At 39.6% G+C, this 25,697-nt stretch overlaps 1 protein-coding gene across 3 annotated transcripts in view; it reads right to left on the bottom strand.

The window, feature by feature from the left end:
* zbtb16a (zinc finger and BTB domain containing 16a) overlaps positions 1-25,697 on the bottom strand; it is a 485,240-nt gene that overhangs the window by 270,629 nt on the left and 188,914 nt on the right. For all 3 annotated transcript variants that reach the window (XM_061962821.2, XM_061962820.2, XM_061962822.2), the window contains exon 3: positions 15,324-15,421. In XM_061962821.2, the coding sequence (XP_061818805.2) occupies positions 15,324-15,421 (98 nt within the window). The remainder of the gene's footprint in view (positions 1-15,323; positions 15,422-25,697) is intronic.

The following is a 25,697-nucleotide window of genomic DNA, read 5'->3' as shown; positions in this document are numbered from 1 at the left end:
TGACGTGTGAAGCTAAAACAAAACAAAACAAAAAAATCATTGCAAACGCAACTACAATCCAAAAGTCGACGTTACTTAAAAACATAACATGAGGAGGGCGGGGTATTGTTTGGAGTACATATTGAGAATAAAACACAAACAAATGTGTGTGTGTGTGTGCACTTCCTCGTTCTTCTGCAGTATCATTCACAATTGCAAAAGTACACAATAACTGGCAGTTTTTTTTCCTCTCTCTTTGCAATCATTGACTTTGGCCGCCCACACACACACTCGCACACACACACACACACACACACACACACACACACACACACACACACACAAACACGGCACGCTGACAACAACAAAGCAGCTGGGAGGACGGAGAGAAGGGAGGGACGAGAGGGATGATGAAGCGAATCCAAAATGTAATCGACTGTGTTCTTGTTTTGAGCAGAAGGCACACAGTGTACTGTACCAGCGGGGCCGTAAAAAAAATTAAATAAAATAAAAAAAATAACCCAAAAAAAAACGCAAAAGAGAAAGAAAGAAATGAAAGAGCCAGATAAAGACAGGGAGCGACACGCAGACGTTTCGGCAATCACCCTCCATCAAAACACTTGTCTCGCATACGAAAATAAGCCCTGGCATCGGAGCGGAATACCAAATCAGGCCCATTAAGGCAGCTGAGGGCCGCTCGCTACTTAGCAACCAAACAAAAAACAAAAAAAGACTTTAAAGTAGCAGTAGAGTGGATAAACAAGTTGCCTCTATATTGAAGTTATTATCACATGTATCTGATTTATGACACCAAAAGACTTCCGAAGTATAAATAGTAAGGGTATGGGAAAAAAATCGATTCGGATTTGAATCGCGATTCTCACGTTGTGCGATTCAGAATCGATTCTCATTTTTAAAAAATATTTTTTTTTATTTTTTATTATTACTTAAAAAAAATATTTTTTATTTTTATTTTATTTTTTTATTTTATTTTTTATTTTACTTTTTATTTTATTTTTTAATTAATCAATCCAACAAAACAATACACAGCAATACCATAACAATGCAATCCAAATCCAAGACCAAACCCGACCCAGCAACACTTAGAACTGCAATAAACAGAGCAAATGAGAGGAGACACAAACACGACGCAGAACAAACCAAAAGTAGTGAAACAAAAATGAATATTATCAACAACAGTATCAATATTACCGTATTTTTCGGAGTATAAGTCGCACCTGCCAAAAATGCATAATAAAGAAGGAAAAAAACATATACAAATCACACTGGAGCCCGTCCAAACTATGAAAAAAACTGCGACTTATAGTCCGAAAACTACGGTAGTTACAATTTCAACATAGCAGTGATTAAAAATCCCTCATTGACATTATCATTAGACATTTATACAAGTAAAAAAAAAAGAACAATAGTGTCACAGTGGCTTACACTTGCATAGCATCTCATAAGCTTGACAACACACTGTGTCCAATATTTTCACAAAGATAAAATAAGTCATATTTTTAGTCCATTTAATAGTTGAAACAAATTTACATTATTGCAATCAGTTGATAAAACATTGTCCTTTACAATTATAAAAGCTTTTTACAAAAATCTACTACCTAGATCCTGCTGAAATCCTATGTATTGAATGAATAGAGGATCGTTTTGAATCGGGGAAAAAAATCGTTTTTAAATCGAGAATCGTGTTGAATTGAAAAAAAAAAAAAATCGATTTTGAATCGAATCGTGACCCCGAGAATCGATATTGAATCGAATCGTGGGACACCCAAAGATTCACAGCCCTAATAAATAGATATGATCAAAATAGTATCACCGAGATTCCCGAGCCATTTTGAGAGATAATGAGCAAGTGATCCGTGACGTAGCAGGAGGAACCACAGATCACTTCCCCATCAACAACAATGCTAATCAAACAGACTTTGTGAGAGCCAACAACGATTAGTTATGTAAAAATTATATAAACCTTATATTTTTGAGCCCGAACACAAAGAGGATGAGCAATATGTTTTAGAAGCCGGCTGCTACCAGGACGCAGCTTTACTGTGACATTAGCATCAGCAGCATTGCTAGGTGCTAAACATACAAACTAGCCTTAACAAACCATAATAAAACAAACACTTACTGTAATATTTTTACTCTCGCTGAGATGGCGACCGACGGGACGCTCACATAATTCTGTTTACAAACCCCATTTCCAAATGAGTTGGGAAATTGTGTTGGATGTAAATATAAACGGAATACAATGATTTGCAAATCATTTTCAACCCATATTCAGTTGAATATGCTACAAAGACAACATATTTGATGTTCAAACTGATTTTGCAAATAATCATTAACTTTAGAATTTGATGCCAGCAACACGTGACAAAGAAGTTGGGAAAGGTGGCAATAAATACTGATAAAGTTGAGGAATGCTCATCAAACACTTATTTGGAACATCCCACAGGTGAACAGGCAAATTGGGAACAGGTGGGTGCCATGATTGGGTATAAAAGTAGATTCCATGAAATGCTCAGTCATTCACAAACAAGGATGGGGCGAGGGTCACCACTTTGTCAACAAATGTGTGAGCAAATTGTTAAACAGTTCAAGAAAAACCTTTCTCAACCAGCTATTGCAAGGAATTTAGGGATTTCACCATCTACGGTCCGTAATATCATCAAAGGGTTCAGAGAATCTGGAGATATCACTGCACGTAAGCAGCTAAGCCCGTGACCTTCGATCCCTCAGGCTGTGCAGCATCAACAAGCGACATCAGTGTGTAAAGGATATCACCACATGGGCTCAGGAACACTTCAGAAACCCACGGTCAGTAACTACAGTCGGTCGCTACATCTGTAAGTGCAAGTTAAAACTCTCCTATGCAAGGCGAAAACCGTTTACCAACAACACCCAGAAACGCAGTCGGCTTCGCTGGGCCTGAGCTCATCTAAGATGGACTGATACAAAGTGGAAAAGTGTTCTGTGGTCTGACGAGTCCACATTTCAAATTTGTTTTTGGAAACTGTGGACGTCGTGTCCTCCGGACCAAAGAGGAAAAGAACCATCCGGATTGTTATAGGCGCAAAGTGGAAAAGCCAGCATCTGTGATGGTATGGGGGTGTATTAATAATAACTGGGATTTATATAGCGCTTTTCTAAGTACCCAAAGTCGCTTTACATGTAGAACCCATCATTCATTCACACCTGGTGGTGGTAAGCTACTTTCATAGCCACAGCTGCCCTGGGGTGGACTGACGGAAGGGTGGCTGCAATTTGCGCCAACGGCCCCTCCGACCACCAACCACCATTCATCATTCAATTCACCGGTGTGAGTGGCACCGGGTGCAAAGGGTGAAGTGTCCCGCCCAAGGACACAACGGCAGCGATTTTTGGATGGTAAGAGACGGGGAGCGGAACCTGCAACCCTCAGGTTTCTGGCACGGTTGCTCTACCCACTACACCATGCCGCCCCTTAGTGCCCAAGACATGGGTAACTTACACATCTGTGAAGGCGCCATTAATGCTGAAAGGTACATACAGGTTTGTTTGTGCCACCTTCATTTCCCCCTCATAAAAAGGGCTTATGTCATGCACTTTCCGGCCGTCTCTGCATCCCGGGGTCCAGACGTACATTTGAACGTAAAAAATATATGTATTTGATGTTCTCCTTATGCTCGCTAGCGCAACACTGTGTCTCAATTTTGCATTTAGATTTGTATCATATATAAGACTTTTGCGAAATGTCTCTAATAGTGACCGACTTCAAAATCTTGGACAAAAAATGTAGTTCTAATAATTGAAATAGTAAAAATTTTAGCGACATTTTTTAAAATGATATGTTTGCCTTGTACTTTTTAGGAGCTAGACGGCGAATATCGAAATAAATGACATCGGAGCTACAGTTGTAGGATAATAAAACACATTTTAAATTCTAGTTAAGGACACGGCGCACACAAACACTCAACCACAAACTGTAGCCTCGGGTATTTTTACATTATTTCTTGAAAAACAACACTTTTCCTAGAAGCCCTGGACTAAAAGGGTAGAAAAGGTTCCGGCAAAGACGACGCAGCTGCTCCATGTTTGCAGGGAATCTGCACTTACTGAGGACAGAGGTCTAACAAGTCCACCCTCCACGATATTACTGCCGCCGGTTATAAAAAATATCAGCGTGACAGCAGCGTTAATACGCTACTGACATGAATTGACCCCTGGATTGTGTCCCCTGGGGGGGGCGGGGGTGATGTCCTTTCCTCTAGCACGGGTCCAAAGAGACAGCGGTGTCATCCCAATGGAGTGGCCACTGGTAAATCAACAAGTCGCTGGAGGTTTGACAGGCGGCGCACGTTTAAACAAGACATATTACTGTACGCTCCACAGCGTGACCAATTTGTCCACACGATGCACCGCAGGATGCTGAAGACATGGCCGCTGTCCAATGAAAAACTGGAACTAAAAAACAAACAAAAAAAAATTGGATCATATTTAAAACAAATTACACACATTATATATACATATATATATATATATATATATATATATATACATATATATATATATATATATATATATATATATATACACACACACACACAGGTAAAAGCCAGTAAATTAGAATATTTTGAAAAACTTGATTTATTTCAGTAATTGCATTCAAAAGGTGTAACTTGTACATTATATTTATTCATTGCACACAGACTGATGCATTCAAATGTTTATTTCATTTAATTTTGATGATTTGAAGTGGCAACAAATGAAAATCCAAAATTCCGTGTGTCACAAAATTAGAATATTACTTAAGGCTAATACAAAAAAGGGATTTTTTAGAAATGTTGGCCAACTGAAAAGTATGAAAATGAAAAATATGAGCATGTACAATACTCAATACTTGGTTGGAGCTCCTTTTGCCTCAATTACTGCGTTAATGCGGCGTGGCATGGAGTCGATGAGTTTCTGGCACTGCTCAGGTGTTATGAGAGCCCAGGTTGCTCTGATAGTGGCCTTCAACTCTTCTGCGTTTTTGGGTCTGGCATTCTGCATCTTCCTTTTCACAATACCCCACAGATTTTCTATGGGGCTAAGGTCAGGGGAGTTGGCGGGCCAATTTAGAACAGAAATACCACGGTCCGTAAACCAGGCACGGGTAGATTTTGCGCTGTGTGCAGGCGCCAAGTCCTGTTGGAACTTGAAATCTCCATCTCCATAGAGCAGGTCAGCAGCAGGAAGCATGAAGTGCTCTAAAACTTGCTGGTAGACGGCTGCGTTGACCCTGGATCTCAGGAAACAGAGTGGACCGACACCAGCAGATGACATGGCACCCCAAACCATCACCCAACCATGCAAATTTTGCATTTCCTTTGGAAATCGAGGTCCCAGAGTCTGGAGGAAGACAGGAGAGGCACAGGATCCACGTTGCCTGAAGTCTAGTGTAAAGTTTCCACCATCAGTGATGGTTTGGGGTGCCATGTCATCTGCTGGTGTCGGTCCACTCTGTTTCCTGAGATCCAGGGTCAACGCTACCAGCAAGTTTTAGAGCACTTCATGCTTCCTGCTGCTGACCTGCTCTATGGAGATGGAGATTTCAAGTTCCAACAGGACTTGGCGCCTGCACACAGCGCAAAATCTACCCGTGCCTGGTTTACGGACCGTGGTATTTCTGTTCTAAATTGGCCCGCCAACTCCCCTGACCTTAGCCCCATAGAAAATCTGTGGGGTATTGTGAAAATGAAGATGCAGAATGCCAGACCCAAAAACGCAGAAGAGTTGAAGGCCACTATCAGAGCAACCTGGGCTCTCATAACACCTGAGCAGTGCCAGAAACTCATCGACTCCATGCCACGCCGCATTAACGCAGTAATTGAGGCAAAAGGAGCTCCAACCAAGTATTGAGTATTGTACATGCTCATATTTTTCATTTTCATACTTTTCAGTTGGCCAACATTTCTAAAAAATCCCTTTTTTGTATTAGCCTTAAGTAATATTCTAATTTTGTGACACACGGAATTTTGGATTTTCATTTGTTGCCACTTCAAATCATCAAAATTAAATGAAATAAACATTTGAATGCATCAGTCTGTGTGCAATGAATAAATATAATGTACAAGTTACACCTTTTGAATGCAATTACTGAAATAAATCAAGTTTTTCTAAATATTCTAATTTACTGGCTTTTACCTGTATATAGACCATGGCCATCACAATTATAAGAAATGAATGCTGGACATTTTCGTTTTTGCATGTAAGGACTTTATATCACGTATCTATTTCACATAAAGTTGAATTGCTGACATGAATGGGCTTTTGCACGATATTGTTATTATTTTAGAGTTTCACCCACGTGTCAGAGATGCATAAAGACATATGACTGCTTGTCATCGTAAATGGATATCAACATGTTGCTCCGCAGCCAGCAGTCGTCATTATGTGGTCAGCGGCCATAAATTGGTTGCCAAAAAAAAAAAAAAAAAGTATCAGCATCAAACATCTGTAGCTTGTGTGTAGTGTGGACATAACATCCGCTATAATACAACAAAAAGTCAACATACTGTAAAAACTACCCCTCGGGGTCTACTTTCATTTTTCTTCTGAACTACTTCCTTTCCTGCGTCTCGCTTTAAATAGATGGACTTTTTTATTTTTTTTATTTTATTTTTTTCCTTCCCCTGCCACTCGTTCCTCCCTCCCTTCGCCCTCACATGCGCGAGTGAGAATTGTGCGGCCTGGAAAGCAGTCAAGTTTCATTAATTTCTGGCTTTGGGTACAGTACAGTGTGTTCCTGGACTCACATCTGCGAGCCATCATAAATTCTGGAATGCTGGCAGAACATCCAGACCTGCCGGCGCAAATATGTCGTCATCGGCGTGAGGGGAGAGCCGGCACAATGCCAGAACAGCCACACACACACACACACACACACAAACAAACACACACACGCACACAAGTGTGACAGCAATGGAAGGCAAATAGGACCCTTGCCTTCTCGCTACCATGTTTTTGGTGTTAAGTGTTTATAAAAACATAGCTATTTTAAGCAGAGTTATCAATTTACAGCCAACCAGACCTCCAAATAAATATACTCACTACATAATATCATTATTATTATCATTATAAGTAGTAGCAGTATTATCATTTTTAACAATTGCCTAACTCAGGGGTGTCAAACTCATTTTTAGACCGGGGGCCACATGGAGAAAAATCTACTCCCAAGTGGGCCGGACCGGTAAAATCACGGCACGATAACTTAAAAATAAAGACAACTTCAGATTGTTTTCCTTGTTTAAAAATAGAACAATGTTGTTATGTTATTGCGGTTAAAAGTGTTCTACCTTTATTTGTCGTTATTTATTCTTTCTGAATAAATGATGTGATAATGTTCTTCAGTTAACTCATTGGTGTTAATTTTCAATGTATCAAGATAAAAAAAATAATATCAAAATCTAATAACAGGATGTTATTTATGTAGTTTGATCATTTTCCTCAACTGATGTACTAACATGTGGTTTATTTTTTTTTACATATGTAGCATCATCTACATAGATACAAATAATTGCTATTGCGACACCTAGTGGACACATTTAGAACAGCAGTTTGTTTTATTCAAACATTTCGGCTCATTTTTACACTAAGCTAACTCATCCCACAAATCTGTTTGTGGGCCTAATCCCGAGGCCAAACTGCTAAGTACAAAACAATATTGGTACATGTAGGTAAAAAACTAAATCAAATTAAGAAGGTGAAAAGCTTTTTATTTTTTATTTTATTTTAAATATTCATATTGAATTAATAATGTCGATGCATTTGATATTTGTATTTTACTTTAATTACTAAATACATATTACCGTATTTTCCGCACTATAAGGCGCACCGGATTATAAAGCGCACCTTCAATAAGGGGACGGCGTGGCGCAGTGGAAGAATGGCCATGCGCGACCCGAGGGTCCCTGGTTCAATCCCCACCTAGTACCAACCTCGTCATGTCCGTTGTGTCCTGAGCAAGACACTTCACCCTTGCTCCTGATGGGTGCTGGTTAGCGCCTTGCATGGCAGCTCCCTCCATCAGTGTGTGAATGTGTAAATGTGGAAGTAGTGTCAAAGCGCTTTGAGTACCTTGAAGGTAGAAAAGCGCTATACAAGTACAACCCATTTATCATTTATTTATCATTCAATGAATGGCCTATTTTAAAACTTTGTTCATATATAAGGCGCACCGCATTATAAGGCGCATAGAATAGACGCTACAGTAGCGGCTGGGGTAACGTTATGCATCCCGTAGTTGCGAGACCTGTTGTGGCTCAATATTGGTCCATATATAAGGCGCACCGGATTATAAGGCGCACTGTCAGCTTTTGAGAAAATTGGAGGTTTTTAGGTGCGCCTTATAGTGCGGAAAATACGGTATGTAGATATTATTGACGACATTGAAATATATACAAAATACACAAGGTACTATATGTTTAACTTATTTTATTTTTTAATATTGTGGATTTATTTTATAGTTGTATCATATTTGAAAAAAATCTGTAAAAAACAAGGTTGAAAAATTCAGTTTAAAAAGGTTTTTTTTTCTGTTTTTAAAACACTTCCTGCTGGTCTCCATAACATGGAATTATATATTTTTTTGGTCAAAATGTTGTCACTTTTTTGCTGGAAACAAGCAGTCTTGAGAGGCGGCGTTTTTAAGATGCAAATGAACCTCCTCTCTCTTCGCCTACTCGCCATGTTTGTAGTAGAGAGAGAATTTTCCCGCAAGATACGGAATTGCGATTATATTAAATAAAATCTATTAATCATAAATGTGACATAATTAATAGATGGCTTATTCCCTGTTATTGATTGAATTGTGTTATTTGTCATGTTACGCAGCTTGCCCTACACAGTTCTTGTTTATTTGTATTTTTTTCCCTTCTTTTTTAAGCACATTGTATGTGTTTTTGTCCTACATCAAGCATGTTTTAAAGAATGAAAAGGCTAAATAAACTACAAATATCAATGCTACAGTAGCACTGGCCATGAGCTGAGAACAACATTACTATATTGGATTAAACGAGTCTAATAGTGACTATGTGGATCTCGAGGGCACTCATGTTAGAAACCATATACAGAAGGTTGCAAATAGGTTGTTTGTGCACGAGCAATGAACATTTTGATGAATAATTAAACCAATTAACAGCGATAAACAAGGGATTACTGTATTGTTAAATCAAATCGTTATCATCAAATATGGATCTCACATATTCCTGAGTTACAACATCATGGTGTCCCTCAAGGTTCATGTTTAAGTACCATGTTATTCTCATATTACTAATTGGCAGGCAATGAAAAGAGGGAGTATAAATAAACTTCACCAACAAAACATGCATCCATGCTGTTAGCAGGGTGGTAAGCCACTTGAGCGACAGAGTCGGCGGGATGAAAAAGTGTTGCTAACAGGATTGAAGATGTTGATGCTAAGAAAATTGGTGCACTGTGGTTTGGGCAGAAAGCTCTTGAAAAAAAGGTGTACTGTGTTTACATTTTACAAAATTAAAGTCAAATATATTATGACAAAAAAAATGGTGATATTGTGAGGAAAAAAAGTTGTCATTGTACAAGAATTATATCGGAATATTTTGAAGAAAAAATAATGCCATTTTATAGGATTTAAGACAACTATATTGTGAAAAATGCAATATTGTTATAAAAAAAAAAAAGTACAGGAATTGTGCAGAATAAAAAATAAATAAATAAATGAATAAATAAATATATATATATATATATATATATATATATATATATATATATATATATATATATATATATATATATATATATTTTTTTTTTTTTGGTTTTGTTTTGCTATTTATTTTTTTTCTCTCAATTGCTCTGTTTATTGCAATTCTGAATGTTGCTGGGTCGGGTTTGGTTTTGGAATTGGAATTGCATTATTATGGTATTGTTGTGTATTGTTTTGTTGGATTGATAATTAAAAAAAAAAAAAAAAAAAAAAAAAAAAATTCCCTTAAAAAAAAAGTGTGCCATTTTAAATGACTAAATTCAAATATATTGTGCAAAAAGTCCTTTTTTTTTTTTTTTTCGAAAAAAAAGTTGCAATAATCATACAATAATATTTACAAATATTTTATTTTACAAGACAAAATATGTAATTTTACTAAATTTAAGTCAAATATATTGTCAGTTCCGGAATATAAACCGCTACTTTTTTCCCGCGCTTCGAACCCTGCGGCTTATAAAACGGTGCGGCTAACTTATGCATTTTTCTTTTCATGTTGTCTGTTTATCTGAGTGCAACCCGCAACCCTGAAAGGGACAAGCGGTAGAAATTGGATGAAAGGGTGGACATTTTGAGTGCTTTGAGGGCAGGTGCTGGCAATTCAATGGTACATTTTTGGTGTGCCGATTATTGCGCAACAGGCAATATGGTTATAAAATCAGTGGGTGACTTCATGCGAGCAACAAGTTGAGACATGTCCCAAGGCTTTGCTTTAATAGGAAATGATGTTACATTAAGGGGAATGAAAAACTTGAAATTGTTATCCGGTAGTGGGAGCAGACATGAGGTAAAGCATTTACGGATGGAAATAAATAACACGATGAGAGCAGACAGAACAAATCAATGAATAAAAATAGCGGGCACAGGAGAGACTGTACATACTGTACCCTCGCTCAGTGGTGGCACGCAGCCCAGGCTGGATGCTCGCCAACCTTCTGCAGACAACATGTCCACACACACACACACACACACACACACACAGACAGGTGGGCGGGCGGGCGAGCAGACGAGCAGACAGATAGGCCAAAAGGCAGACAAAGTGACAAAAAGACAGCTTGGTAGGCAAGAAGACGGGCAAGCGAAAAAAAGGCAAAGGGACACACACACCTGTGGGAGGGAAGAACTGACAGATGACAGGAAGACAGACATGCAGGTTGGGAAGACAGACAGGAACGGGGTCCGGAAGACAGAAAAATGGCTTGTCAGTCATGAGACTGTCGATATTGATCATTATTGATATTTTTGAGGACCTATGGACATAAGGACCAGGAGAAAAACATATTGAATTGTTATATGTCAAATGTAACCTTCCTCAGATTATAATGCGCTCAACTATCCAGGCAGAAAGAGAATGTCAACACAATCACGGAAAACAATGTAAACACAATTCTAAAATCACATTGAACACTTAATAAATAACCTTTTAAAATGCAGGCTGGAAAAATACGGAATATGCAAGAAATGCTTAATAAAGTGTAACAAAATAGTGCAAAGTGTGAAAATGTAAACATAGAGAAAAATGGGAAGAACTATTATATAGTGCGAGGAAGTTACAGCTGTGCTCTAAAGGGTGAGCACTACTAAAGTGGTGTGTTTTTCTGTCGGGGAAGAGTGCCTTGCATAATCTACGGTCCGTTTCAAAAAAATCCGAAAAACTGCCATACTGTCGAGGTGACTTTCCTGTTTGATCGACAGTTTCTTCATTTTTGCTTTCGCTTCTCACTCCACCGCCAGATAGCACAACCAATTTTGATAGTGGATTCCGTTACCCGATTAGCCGTTTGTGTTACGATCCGCTGCCCGGATCATAGTTTGTTTATGTTTGAGTCACATGTTTTCAGCACCTTGATTTTGTTTGTGTTCAGTTGCCATGTCAACTGATTACATTCACCTGCCTCTGGTTAGTGTTCGGGACGTGCACCTGTTGCCCGGGCACTAATCAGAGGGCTATTTAGTCTTTGCCTTGGCCTCACTCGGTCTGGCTTCCTAGTTTGTTCTCACACAACTGATGACGACGATTATTTACTGTTTCTTAGCTACTAGTTCTCACGCTAGGCTCTTTTGGTTTGCTAGCTCCCACGCTAGCCCTTTTGTTTATTCATCATATTATTTATATTTAAAATAAATCATTTTTCCTACCTGCAAGCTGTGTCCGAAGCCGTCTGCATCCTTGGGAGAACCACACCCGCATCACGATGCGACCACGTCGTCACAGTTTGCATGTCACTCCCACTGATCAGTGATCACATCCCACGTTGCTCGGTTACCAGAGAGCCTTAGTTCACGTGACCGAACTTGTTTCGCAACTTCCGGTTTCTTCCGAAGAAGAAGAAAAACAACGTTATCGAAAGTTGTATCATATTTTATTGATATCGATGTTGTTGTCTATCACGATGTATATCGATATTGTTTTATCGCCAGGCCCTAAGCCAGACAGACATCTTAAGAGACAGACAGGCAATCAGACAGACAAGGCAGGTGCAGGTAGACCCGGAGACAAACAACCCAAGGTGGAGGCCACCAAATACGTCCATTGCATCCGGTCTCCCCTAGAAGGGGTGAGGGTCACCCACATATGCGGTCCTCTCCAAGGTTTCTCATAGTCATTCACATCGACGTCCCATTGGGGTTGGGAGTTTTTCCTTGCCCTTATGTGGGCTCTGAACGGCGGATGTCGTTGTGGCTTGTGCAGCCCTTTGAGACACTTGTGATTTAGGGCTATATAAGTAAACATTGATTGATTGATTGATGATTTTGATATTTAGCAAACTGATCTTGCATGTTCAGGCTCGCGGGTCGCACGTTTGAGACCCCTGCTTTAACGGAAGCACCTACAAGTCGCAAATGCACTTTTTGAGAAGATCGCTTATATTTAGCGAACAACTGTAAAGAAACGCAGCTTGAGAGACAGCGAGAGAGAGAGAGAGAGAGAGAGAGAGAGTGCTGGAGGGAGGTAGCAGACATCAGTGGTGCTCAGCATACCAAAGAGTGTGTCTGCTCTCTCTTCATCTCTCTGATATTCTGTCTCTGTGAAGCCAGCTGCAGGATGAGGAAGATGATGATGATGATGATGATGATGATGATGATGTCGGCGGAGGCTGAGGGCTTTGGGACATCACGACAGTCAACACGGAGGCGCCGTGTCAAACCCACGAAAGCCTTGAAAGTCAAAAACGGTGGAGGCGGAGGAAAAAAAAAAAAAAAAAAAGGGAGCGCGTACAAGAAAAAGTATCAAAGAATCTTCGTCTCTTCGCTAACCGTCTCCTGTCTCGACACCGGCGCTCGTCTCGCCCTTTTTCATCGGCAGAGAAGACGCCTCAGAAGCAACGCCGACGACGCTCGCTGCGACGACGCCGAGGAGACCAGAGTCTGCGCACTTTTGTTTTGATGCGTCGCCAAAAATACCTTGGCCAAATCATCACCGAGGCGGGAGATCTCGTTTCGAAAGACCCACCACGCATGACAGGGGTTTGCTGTTTTTAGGAATAAACACAGTCAAAGATCCTCTTTGCCAGTGGTCCCCAACCACCGGGCCGATTGGTACCGGGCCACACAAGGGAAATATAAAAAATAAAAAATAAATATATATATATATATATATATACAGGTAAAAGCCAGTAAATTAGAATATTTTGAAAAACTTGATTTATTTCAGTAATTGCATTCAAAAGGTGTAACTTGTACATTATATTTATTCATTGCACACAGACTGATGCATTCAAATGTTTATTTCATTTAATTTTGATGATTTGAAGTGGCAACAAATGAAAATCCAAAATTCCGTGTGTCACAAAATTAGAATATTACTTAAGGCTAATACATACAATGCTCAGGTGTTATGAGAGCCCAGGTTGCTCTGATAGTGGCCTTCAACTCTTCTGCGTTTTTGGGTCTTCCTTTTCACAATACCCCACAGATTTTCTATGGGGCTAAGGTCAGGGGAGTTGGCGGGCCAATTTAGAACAGAAATACCATGGTCCGTAAACCAGGCACGGGTAGATTTTGCGCTGTGTGCAGGCGCCAAGTCCTGTTGGAACTTGAAATCTCCATCTCCATAGAGCAGGTCAGCAGCAGGAAGCATAAAGTGCTCTAAAACTTGCTGGTAGACGGCTGCGTTGACCCTGGATCTCAGGAAACAGAGTGGACCGACACCAGCAGATGACATGGCACCCCAAACCATCACCCAACCATGCAAATTTTGCATTTCCTTTGGAAATCGAGGTCCCAGAGTCGGGAGGAAGACAGGAGAGGCACAGGATCCACGTTGCCTGAAGTCTAGTGTAAAGTTTCCACCATCAGTGATGGTTTGGGGTGCCATGTCATCTGCTGGTGTCGGTCCACTCTGTTTCCTGAGATCCAGGGTCAACGCAGCCGTCTACCAGCAAGTTTTAGAGCACTTCATGCTTCCTGCTGCTGACCTGCTCTATGGAGATGGAGATTTCAAGTTCCAACAGGACTTGGCGCCTGCACACAGCGCAAAATCTACCCGTGCCTGGTTTACGGACCATGGTATTTCTGTTCTAAATTGGCCCGCCAACTCCCCTGACCTTAGCCCCATAGAAAATCTGTGGGGTATTGTGAAAAGGAAGATGCAGAATGCCAGACCCAAAAACGCAGAAGAGTTGAAGGCCACTATCAGAGCAACCTGGGCTCTCACAACACCTGAGCAGTGCCAGAAACTCATCGACTCCATGCCACGCTGCATTAACGCAGTAATTGAGGCAAAAGGAGCTCCAACCAAGTATTGAGTATTGTACATGCTCATATTTTTCATTTTCATACTTTTCAGTTGGCCAACATTTCTAAAAATCCCTTTTTTGTATTAGCCTTAAGTAATATTCTAATTTTGTGACACACGGAATTGTGGATTTTCATTTGTTGCCACTTCAAATCATCAAAATTAAATGAAATAAACATTTGAATGCATCAGTCTGTGTGCAATGAATAAATATAATGTACAAGTTACACCTTTTGAATGCAATTACTGAAATAAATCAAGTTTTTCAAAATATTCTAATTTACTGGCTTTTACCTGTAGGTGGTTAATAGATAAGTTTTTAGTTTATTTTTGAAGTTGGAGAATGGATACAGCATCTTGAGGCTCTCATTGAGCCGGTTCCAAATCTTTGGTCCCCTGCATACAACACTTGGAGCGGTACAATCCAGTAAACGATGTTTCCCTGATATCAGATCTAAGTTACGAGTGTTGTGGGCATGCTGGGGATGGTAGATAGGAACCAAGCTACAGAGCCTAAGATTCAGCCTGTAAATGACTTGATAGGTTAAACAAGCATTTTGATGAATATTGAACTCTGTCAGTCTTAAGAGATGATAATTATGGAATAGATGTCGAGTTCCATAGGTCTGGTGATAATGTTCCCCTTTAGCTTTAACTGTTCGGACTGGTCTAGAAACGTCATTAAAGGCCGAGTCCTAAAGGCCGACGATGTGCAGACACGTCTTGTGTTACGCTTGCACGACCACGGGGTGAAAGCGCTTTCCAACCGCTGACACAAAGCAGGCAAAGTCACGCCACGTAACGACCAACGCCGGGCGGGTTTGATTCGCTCACCTGAATGGGACAGCAGATGCATGCGTAGACGGAGGCTGTCCAGGAAGCTCTTCCCGCACAGCTCGCAGCCGTAGGTCTTCATCCCGCTGTGCATCTTCCTGCGGACGGAGCGGAGAAACAAGACATTTAAAAATAACCTCGTAAATAACAGCGGGCGTTATTAAATCGCCGCATCTTAAAGAGCTGCAGACGGCCGTAAAAAGCAAAAAAACACAAAGATTTATTCATGGCGTTTGGACCGCCCTCCCACCTCAAACCAAAGCCTCGTTAAGCTGTAACAGTTTGAGCTCGCAAGGTCAGACAAGTGCGAGCGTCAATATTTGAATGTGTGGCCTTGAAGGTTGGCGAACTAAAACGTGTGACAACAGCAAAAGTCTGCGGCTGGCCGAAGCTTCCGTTACAAAACGCTCTTCAAAAAAAAAAAAAAACACAGAGCCCCCGGCTTGGAACAAAGCCTATAAAACTCTTGAGAGATATCTGAAAGTGCTCTAAAGCAATTAAGGTGACACGGATTGCCACACAGCTGCCACGGTTTGCTTTAAGCCTGGAGAGATCTTCAAACGCCTCGCCTAGAGACCGGTACACACACACACAGGTTTGATTATTGGCGGAGTTGACACCTTCAAAGAGTGATCCGTTAAGATAAATGGCACCTTGGTGATTGTTTGGGATTAATGCCGACACCTCATGGCGCTCCCATCGGAAGAATACCAACAAGTAGTACCGATGTTTGGTTTTGTACATTAAAAACTGTAAGATATGGATTTAAAAAAAACACACGCCCCTCATTCAAGTTGATTGTTACGGTGAAAAGTGTTTAAAAAAAAAAAAAAAGTACTTCAACATTTTTTGTGCTAGCCCTCCCCCGTCTCCTGTATATGGTAAATTAAAGTTAAAGTACCAATGATTGTCACACACACACTAAATTATTCTCTGCATTTGACCCATCACCCTTGATCACCCCCTGGGAGGTGAGGGGAGCAGTGGGCAGCAGCGGTGGCCACGCCCGGGAATCATTTTTGGTGATTTAACCCCCAATTCCAACCCTTGATGCTGAGTGCCAAGCAGGGAGGTAATAAGTCCCATTTGTATAGTCTTTGGTATGACTCACGACCTACCGATCTCAGCGCGGACACTCTAACCACTAGGCCACTGATGGTAAATGGGTTATACTTGTATAGCGCTTTTCGACCTTCAAGGTACTCAAAGCGCTTTGACACTATTATATATGTATTATTAAATTAAATTTAATGTATTATTAAATTTAATTTAATATAATTATAAATTTATTTATTATTTATTATTTATTATTATTTATATAATTATATATATTTATAACAATAATATATATATTATATATATATATTATATATTGATAATTGATAATAATTATTATTATATTATAATAATTATACGATATATTGATAATATTATTGATATAGATATTATTATATATTGTTATATATATTATATATAATTATATATATTTTATTAATATATAAATTATTATTTATTTATTTATTTATTTCATTATTTATTTAATGTATTATTAAATTTATTATTATTATATATAATTTAAAATCTGAGTACATGTTAAAAAAAATTTTTTATACAGGTTTGGGGTGCCATGTCATCTGCTGGTGTCGGTCCACTCTGTTTCCTGAGATCCAGGGTCAACGCAGCCGTCTACCAGCAAGTTTTAGAGCACTTCATGCTTCCTGCTGCTGACCTGCTCTATGGAGATGGAGATTTCAAGTTCCAACAGGACTTGGCGCCTGCACACAGCGCAAAATCTACCCGTGCCTGGTTTACGGACCATGGTATTTCTGTTCTAAATTGGCCCGCCAACTCCCCTGACCTTAGCCCCATAGAAAATCTGTGGGGTATTGTGAAAAGGAAGATGCAGAATGCCAGACCCAAAAACGCAGAAGAGTTTAAGGCCACTATCAGAGCAACCTGGGCTCTCATAACACCTATATATAGTGTATACATAACACCTATATATAGTATGTGCATACAGACAAGGTAGACTGCAATCCTTTCACAGAAGCTTTAAACTCATTCAACGTAACTAGGGTTTGAAGTTTAATGTTCGATTGTAGGTTATTCCAAGCCTTCGGTGCTGAAAACCTAAATGCTTTCTTGCCCAGTTCAGTTCTTACTTTGGGGACGACAAATTGCAGAACATTCATTGAACGAAGATTGTGACTTCCTTGTTTCTTTGTTAAAAGACAAGACAGATAAGATGGAGTGATACCCAGAATGGTTTTGTAGATGAAAACATACCAATGATTGAGGCGTCGAGCACATAAAGATGTCCAGTTAACCATTGAGTATAACACACAATGGTGAGTAAGGGGAGCGCAGTTCACACACTGATGGCGGGAGGCCCTAACCACCACCCATCAGGAGCAAGGGTGAAGTGTCTCGCTCAAGGACACAACAGACGTGACTAGGTTGGTAGAAGCCGGGTATTGAATCAGGAACCCTCAAATTGCTGGCATGGTCATTCTCCCAACAGCGCCACGCCGTCCCGTCCTGTAGCTTTAGCTAACACACAGCAAAAAATAAAAATACCGTATTTTCCGGACCATAGGGCGCACCGGATTATAAAGCGCACTGCCGATGAATGGTCGAATGCACCGGATTACAGGATGCATTAAAGGAGTCATATTATTATGATTTTTTTTCTAAATATAAAACACTTCCTTGTGGTCTACATAACATGTAATGGTGGTTCTTTGGTCAAAATGTTGCATAGATGATGTTTTACAAAACTGTGCACATCCGCCTTTGTAGTCCGTCGATTTGTCTCTATCTTCTTGTTATGGGACATTCATCCTCCGCTGTTTCCATTTCTAATATAAAGTAGTGTAAAGTTCTTACTTGTATCTGTCAGTAAACTCGCCATGAAAGCGCTAAAACATACCGGTGTAGTGAGTTTACTTTATTCACCCGAGGAACTTTAGTTATTAGAGAGTTCCGGTCGGACGGTTTTTCTTTCTTTCTTTAGTTTATTTCGTACATGAACACACTTACAGCATAATACATCACACAATTTCCTATCATTTCATTTTACATCATGCCCGAAAAGGAGTAGGAAGAAGCAAAGCTTATTTAATCCTACCCCTTTCCCACTTCAGAGCGTTTACAAATATATAGAATCATTTACTGACCTTTTTATATGATAAAATAACATCTATGAATTAGTATACACAACAGTTTTGTAATATGTAATTAATTAATTCAGTCATTATTAACATACTGAGATGAAGAATATCTTATTTTCAATAAGGTTGGAAGTATTTCTCATAATTCTTCTTTTTTGTACTTTGTAAGCACTATTATTTTGAACAACCTGGATCATACGAGTACAATTTTTAACTTCTTTACTTAATCCATTCCATGTGAATGTGTGTGTGAATGGGTGAATGTGGAAATAGTGTCAAAGCGCTTTGAGTACCTTGAAGGTAGAAAAGCGCTATACAAGTATAACCTATTTACAATTTAAAGACCATCATTGAAAGCGTACATTTGAAATATATTTTTTCAAATCTTTGTTAACAGGAATACAAAGAAGCTACATAACCAGTCGGGCTGCAGCTATTGATTATTTTAGTAATTGAGTAATCTATCGATTAGTTAGTTCGATTAATCGAGTACCGTATTTTTCGGACTATAAGTCGCAGTTTTTTTCATTTTTGTTTCACTAATTTTGGATTGTTCTGTGTCGTGTTTGTGTCTCCTCTCAATTGCTCTGTTTGGACTTAGACTTAGACTTCCTTTTTATTGTCATTCAAATTTGAACTTTACAGCACAGATAAGAAAGAAATTTCATTACATAAGCTCATGGTAGTGCAGGATAAAAAAGCAATAAGGTGCATATATAAATAAATAAATATATATAAATAATATATAAATATATACATATATATATATATATATAAATAAATAAATAAATAGATTACTGTACAGATAAATATATTGCACTTTTTCACATGCGTCCACGTTTATGGATGTATGTTATATTGTCTTTTTTATTCCAGCGAGTTAATCCATTTTGGGGGGAGTTGAGGGGATAATTTAATTATGATGCGTTCAAGAGTCTTACGGCTTGAGGGAAGAAGATGTTACAGAACCTGGAGGTTCTGCTTCGGGGGCTGCGGAACCTCTTTCTAGAGTCCAGCAGTGGAAAACAGTCCTTGGTTTATTGCAGTTCTGAGTGTTGCTGGGTCGGGTTTGGTTTTGGAATTGGATTGCATTGTTATGGTATTGCTGTGTATTGTTTTGTTGGATTGATTAATAAAATTAAAAAATAAAAAAAAGAAGAAAAAAATAAATAAAATCGATTTTTTTAAAATGAGAATCGGTACTGATTCGTACAACGTGAGAATGCCGATTTATTTATAATTTTTTTTAATTTATTTTTTTAAATTATGAATTTATTAATCAATCAACAAAACAATCCAATTCCAAAACCCAACCCGTCCCAGCAACAATAGGAACAACAATAAACAGAGCAATTGAGGACACACAAATCCAAATGTAGTGAAACAAAAATGAACATTATCGACAACAGCATCAATATTAGTAACAATTTCAAAATAGCAGTGATTAAAAAACCCTCATTGATATCATCATTAAAAACGTTAATAAAAAAATTAGAAATGAAAAATAGTGTCACAGTGGCTTACACTTGCATCACATCCCATAAGCCTCAACATTTTCCACAAAGATATAATAAGTCATATTTTGGTTCATTTATTAGTTGAGAAAAATTTCCCACACCCCTAGCTATGAGGTTTTTTTCCCCCTTGGCCCAGGTTTAGACTGATTTATTTTTTCCTTACCCCTTTCCCCAGTGTTTACCTGTTCTGTTTGTCTGCTCTTGAATGAGATTGTGCTGAAAATCTTAATTTCCCCTCAGAGATTATTAAAGTATTTCCGATTCCGATTCCGATGCTAGCCTCAATTTGCAGATATGAACATTGTTTGAATGCTCATTAAAACTGATTTTTTTGCATTGACCCTTGACGTACCGTATTTTCCGCACCATAAGCCGCCCTGGGTTATAAGCCGCGCCTTCAATGAACGGCATATTTCAAAACTTTGTCCACCTATAAGCCGCCCCGTGTTATAAGCCGCATCTAACTGCGCTAAAGGGAATGTCAAAAAAACAGTCAGATGGGTCAGTCAAACTTTAATAATATATTAAAAACCAGCGTGATGTGGGCGCGCATGGAGTCGTATATCAACATGGACGGAGCTGCGTGAAAAAAGCCACCCGGCCTCTTCGCGTAAACTTCCCTTAACCACTCGCTCATCTTTTCTTCATCCATCCATCCCTTTGAGTTAGCTTTTATGATGACGCCGGCTGGAAAGGTCTCTTTTGGCAAGGTCTTCCTTTTGAATAACACCATGGGTGGAAGTTTCTGGCCATTAGCATGGCAAGCTAGAACCACAGTGTAGGACGACTTCTCATTCCCTGTGGTGCGAATATTCACCGTACGTGCTCCCGTTGTATCCACAGTGCGGTTCACAGGAATATCAAAAGTCAGTGGAACCTCGTCCATGTTGATAATGTTCTCTGGCCGGATCTTTTTTTCAGCTATCTTGTTTTTACAATATGCACGGAAAGTAGCCAGCTTTTCTTGAAAGTCTTTAGGCAGTTGCTGTGAAATAGTAGTCCGTGTGCGGATGGAGAGATTGCGTCTTTTCATGAACCGGAAACCTGTCGCTTAGTAGGAGCCATTTTGTGGTCTTTACAGATGTAAACACACAAAGGAAATGAAACGTAATACCCGCGCGCTTCTTCTTCTACGGGGGCGGGTGGTTGCTTACCGTAGAAGAAGAAGCGCTTCCTCTTCTACGGGGGCGGGTGCTTACCTTGGCAGTTGCTTACCATAGAAGAAGAAGCGCTTCCTCTTCTACGGGGAAAAAAGATGGCGGCTGTTTACCGTAGTTGCGAGACCGAAACTTTATGAAAATAAATATTTATATTAATCCATATATAAGGCGCACCGGGTTATAAGCCGCACTGTCAGCTTTTGTGAAAATTTGTGGTTTTTAGGTGCGGCTTATAGTGCGGAAAATACGGTAGTTGAACCAAAACGGCTTGTGTGGCGTTTGTGTGGAATAATAACTCTTGCTTGGCCCCGATTCAAGTGGACCGTAACGATGACGGGGGGGAAAAAAATCGATGAAAATAACGGGTCTTTGCACCAGCTGTCCACAAAATGTAATCCAAACAATAAAAACCAGGACAATAGGGGCCCTGTCATAAGGGTCCATACTGTTCCTCCGCACATTCTGCTGAGGATCGCATGTAATATTAATCTTGCTTGGCAAAAAAAACAAACCCGCAAGCTTTAATCGAGTTCCAGACACTTTTGGTTCTGTTTGTGTTTATTTTTCAAAAGGTTAGCTTGCCACAGATGTCTTGTCGCTGTTGTTTTCCACGAGGCACGCCGCATGCTCTTCTCATTTGGGTCGTCGTTTTTTTTTTAGGGAGTGAAATAAAACCAAAAAAACATGCGAGTTTCTTATGTTGTTTTGCGGGCTTCAGAGAGCTAGCTTAAGGGTGAGTGCGTGTTGTTTAATCGAGGACTCATGCAAAGACGCATCCATCCAAGAATGGAAACACAAAGCTTCAAAATGCAAACGGAGCCTCAGTAAAAGTTTGCGAGTAGCTTTTCCTGCTAACAGCAATGAAAACGGGGCTTGCACTTCCATGCTAGCTGAAAGACTTGTGAACACATCTCTATTTAGTTCAAGTTAAGAGGGATACTGGCCCAGCCTTCCACAAAGTTTAACGGAGTGGTCGTGTAGATCAGTGTTTTTCAACCACACTAGTGTGCCGTGAGATACAGTCTGGTGTGCCGTGGGAGATGATCTAATTTCCAGAGGTGGGACCAAGTCATTGTTTTGCAAGTCACAAGTAAGTCTCAAGTCTTTGCCCTCAAGTCCCGAGTCAAGACAGGCAAGCCCCGAGTCAAGTCCAAAGTCAAGACTGGAAAGTCTCAAGTCAAGTCCTAAGTCCTGCATTTTGAGTTTCGAGTCCTTTCAAGTCCTTTTAACCACAGACTAATATATTAACACAGATTGTGTATGCTTTTCAAACGCTGTATTTATTTATTAAAACAAGTGCATTTTAAATTGCAGGAAAGAAAATTGTGCTGACATTGCACTTTATAATAGCACTATTAACCAGTCATTTTAAACATTAACTCATTCCTTTACAGAACAAACACATTGAAAAATAAAGTGCAAATGTACTTATTTGTACAAAAGTGTTAACATTGAAAAAACATGACATATACGTGAACATAACAAAAAAGTTGTACTTTTTATATGTCAGGGCCCTATGCTGCATTGCATTTGCAAAAGACCAAATTAGCCAAGAGTCTGTCAGTCATTTGTGCACGATGGGGGCGTAGTATGATGCCACCATGGCTGAAAACTCGCTCCACTGGAGCACTGGAGGCAGGCACTGCCAAGACTCTCATGGCCACTCGGAACAGTGAAGGAAGAGTCTTCATGTTCAATGCCCAGAACAAAAGGGGGGAGAGAGTTGTTTTGGGTTGGTGCACTACTTGTAAGTGTATCTTGTGTTTTTTATGTTGATTTAATTAAAAAAAGAAGAAAAAAAAAATTATTTCTTGTGCGGCCCGATACCAATCGATCCACGGACCAGTACCGGGCCGCGGCCCGGTGGTTGGGGACCACTGAGGTAAACAACCAACAGTATGTCAGAAAGCTAGCTAAAACGGTACACATATTCATAATATAGTATACATTTTAACTGACCTTTATTTGACTATTTTTGTCTTTTTTTAGGTGGCTAAAATACGCGGTGCTGCTGACCGCCGTCTAACGTTACGTGTGATATATTGACTAACGTAACCCTGCTTAAAAAAAATCACTGAACAAAAAGTATGAATAAGGTAGTGAACTGCAACAGATTCCCGTGTTTGCAATAACGTTATAACGTTAGCAGTGAGTTTACAGCCTCACTGATTTAACTACACAGCAAATAAAAGTCACGTTACTTAGCCAATAAACGTTATCTTACATTCAAAACTTACCGTTCTTTGTGCAACTTCAAATCCCGGACGAAGTTGGAAGTTGTTGCCTCTCCATCAGTAATATTCGAACCGCATGTGTTGCATACTGCAAACCGTTTTGTGTTGACCACCTCGTAATTTTTATACCCAAACAAAAATTATTTTAGGTATCATTTTTTGTTCACTGGCGTGTGGTTTGGACATGTCTTCTTCGTTGGTTGTCCTGCAATTTGATTGGATGAATGCTGTGTGATGAAAACAAAGTAGATCTAATTTGATTGGCTGTTGTACTGAGACCACACCAGCTGACACACGCAACGCTGATAGACAAGTACACAATGAAAAATACGGAGCGCTCCCGAATAACTTTTTCATCTTTGGGTTTTGGGGAAAGTAGCAAGTCATGTCAAGTCATGTCAATTCAAAAGGCTCAAGTCCAAGTGAAGTCACAAGTCATTGATGTTAAAGTCTAAGTCGAGTTGCAAGTCTTTTTACATTTTGTCAAGTCGAGTCTAAAGTCATCAAATTCATGACTCGAGTCTGACTCGAGTCCAAGTCATGTGACTCGAGTCCACACCTCTGCTAATTTCACCTATTTGGGTTCAAAATATTTTTTGCAATCCAGTAATTATAATCCGCAAATAATCTGCCGTTGTTGAGTGTCTGGACTGTCTGGAGATCGGCAGATTTACCACGTTATACTCTTCCATATCAGTAGGTGGCAGCAGGTAGCTAATTGCTTTGTAGATGTCGGAAACAGCGGGAGGCAGCGTGCAGGTAAAAAGGCATCTAATGCTTAAACCAAAAATAAACAAAAGGTGAGTGCCCCAAAGAAAAGGCATTGAAGGTTAGGGATGGCTATGCAAAACCAAACTAAAACTGATCTGGCTGCAAAGTAAACAAAAACAGAATGCTGGACGACAGCAAAAACTTACAGCGTGTGGAGCAGAGACGGCGTCCACAAAGTACGTCCGAACATGACAATTACAATTACAATCAACAATGTCCCCACAAAGAAGGACAGCGTCCGCACAACTCGTTTGCTAAAACAAAGCAGGTGCGGGGAATATCGCTCAAAGGAAGACATAAAACTGCTACAGGAAAATACCAACAAAAAGGAAAAGCCACCAAAATAGGAGCGCAAGACAAGAACTAAATCACTACACACAGGAAAACACCAACAAACTCAAAATAAGTCATAGTGTGATGTGACAGGTCGTGACAGTACACCTACTTTGAGACAAGAGCTATAGTGATGCATAGTTGGTTATGGTTTGAATTCATATCCAACAATTGCGAGAACGACTTTTTACTGTCAATATCGGCTGCATTTATTTATGTTTTCTGCCGGTGGTGCGCCTCCGGATTTTTTCAATGAAAAAAATGCGCCTTGGCTCAAAAAAGGTTGAAAAACACTGGTGTAGATTACGCTAACTGACCGATGAAAACATTTCAAGCCAGCCCAACTTCCACCCGATTCAAGCAGACAGCAACAGCGGATTTCGTGGGAAAACATGCACATTTTTTTGTTGTTTTTTTTGCTTCGGGAAACTATCTTAAAAGGTTCAATTGTACTTATCTTTTAATTTTGTCTGTCATTCACAATCCTTATATTAGAGAAGAAAATGTTTTTATGCATGTAAATAAATGCTCGCAAAAGTCAGCCAACATTGCAACCATTGGGTGTCGCTCCATTCAGCATATCAGACCCATTGCCTGAAATGATTCCCGAGCGCTGCTGCTCACTGCTCCCCTCACCTCCCAGGGGGTGGAACAAGGGGATGGGTCAAATGTAGAGGTTAACTTCACCACACAAATTTGTTAGTTAAGGTGGTGTCTCTCCAGACTGCGGTGAAGTAGGATGGCATGGAGAAGCCTACAATTTTTGGTTGTGTTTCCCGCTCAGTATGCAAAATTGGAAAAATACGATATATATCTCGATATTTTTTATATTTAATAAAGTCAAATACAAATAAGGCAACAAGATAAGCATCCTACGCTTCTCTTTTGTAAAGTAAATCTGAACGGCCGATATGGGCATCTACAGCAACCATGTGATTTGCCTGAGAAGCTGGAAGGGACAAAAAAATAAAATAAAATAAAATAAATAAATAAATGAATAAATAAATAAATAAATAAATACAATTAAAACATTTTTTTTTTTTAAAACAGACTTTAGTTTAGGCGGTGGCTCTTTGTTGTTAAGGCGGCCGCCTTAACAACAAAGCGCTGCGGGAAACCCTGAAGTACAGTATATATGTAATGTACTAACAGATACATTCATATAAACATGCAATATTTACGTATTTTG

The sequence above is a fragment of the Nerophis lumbriciformis genome, linkage group LG09, assembly GCF_033978685.3.
Source record: "Nerophis lumbriciformis linkage group LG09, RoL_Nlum_v2.1, whole genome shotgun sequence".
In the NCBI taxonomy this organism is placed as follows: Eukaryota; Metazoa; Chordata; class Actinopteri; order Syngnathiformes; family Syngnathidae; genus Nerophis; species Nerophis lumbriciformis.
Note: the sequence above shows the minus strand (reverse complement) of the source record. Positions and strands in the feature narration are given on the sequence as shown.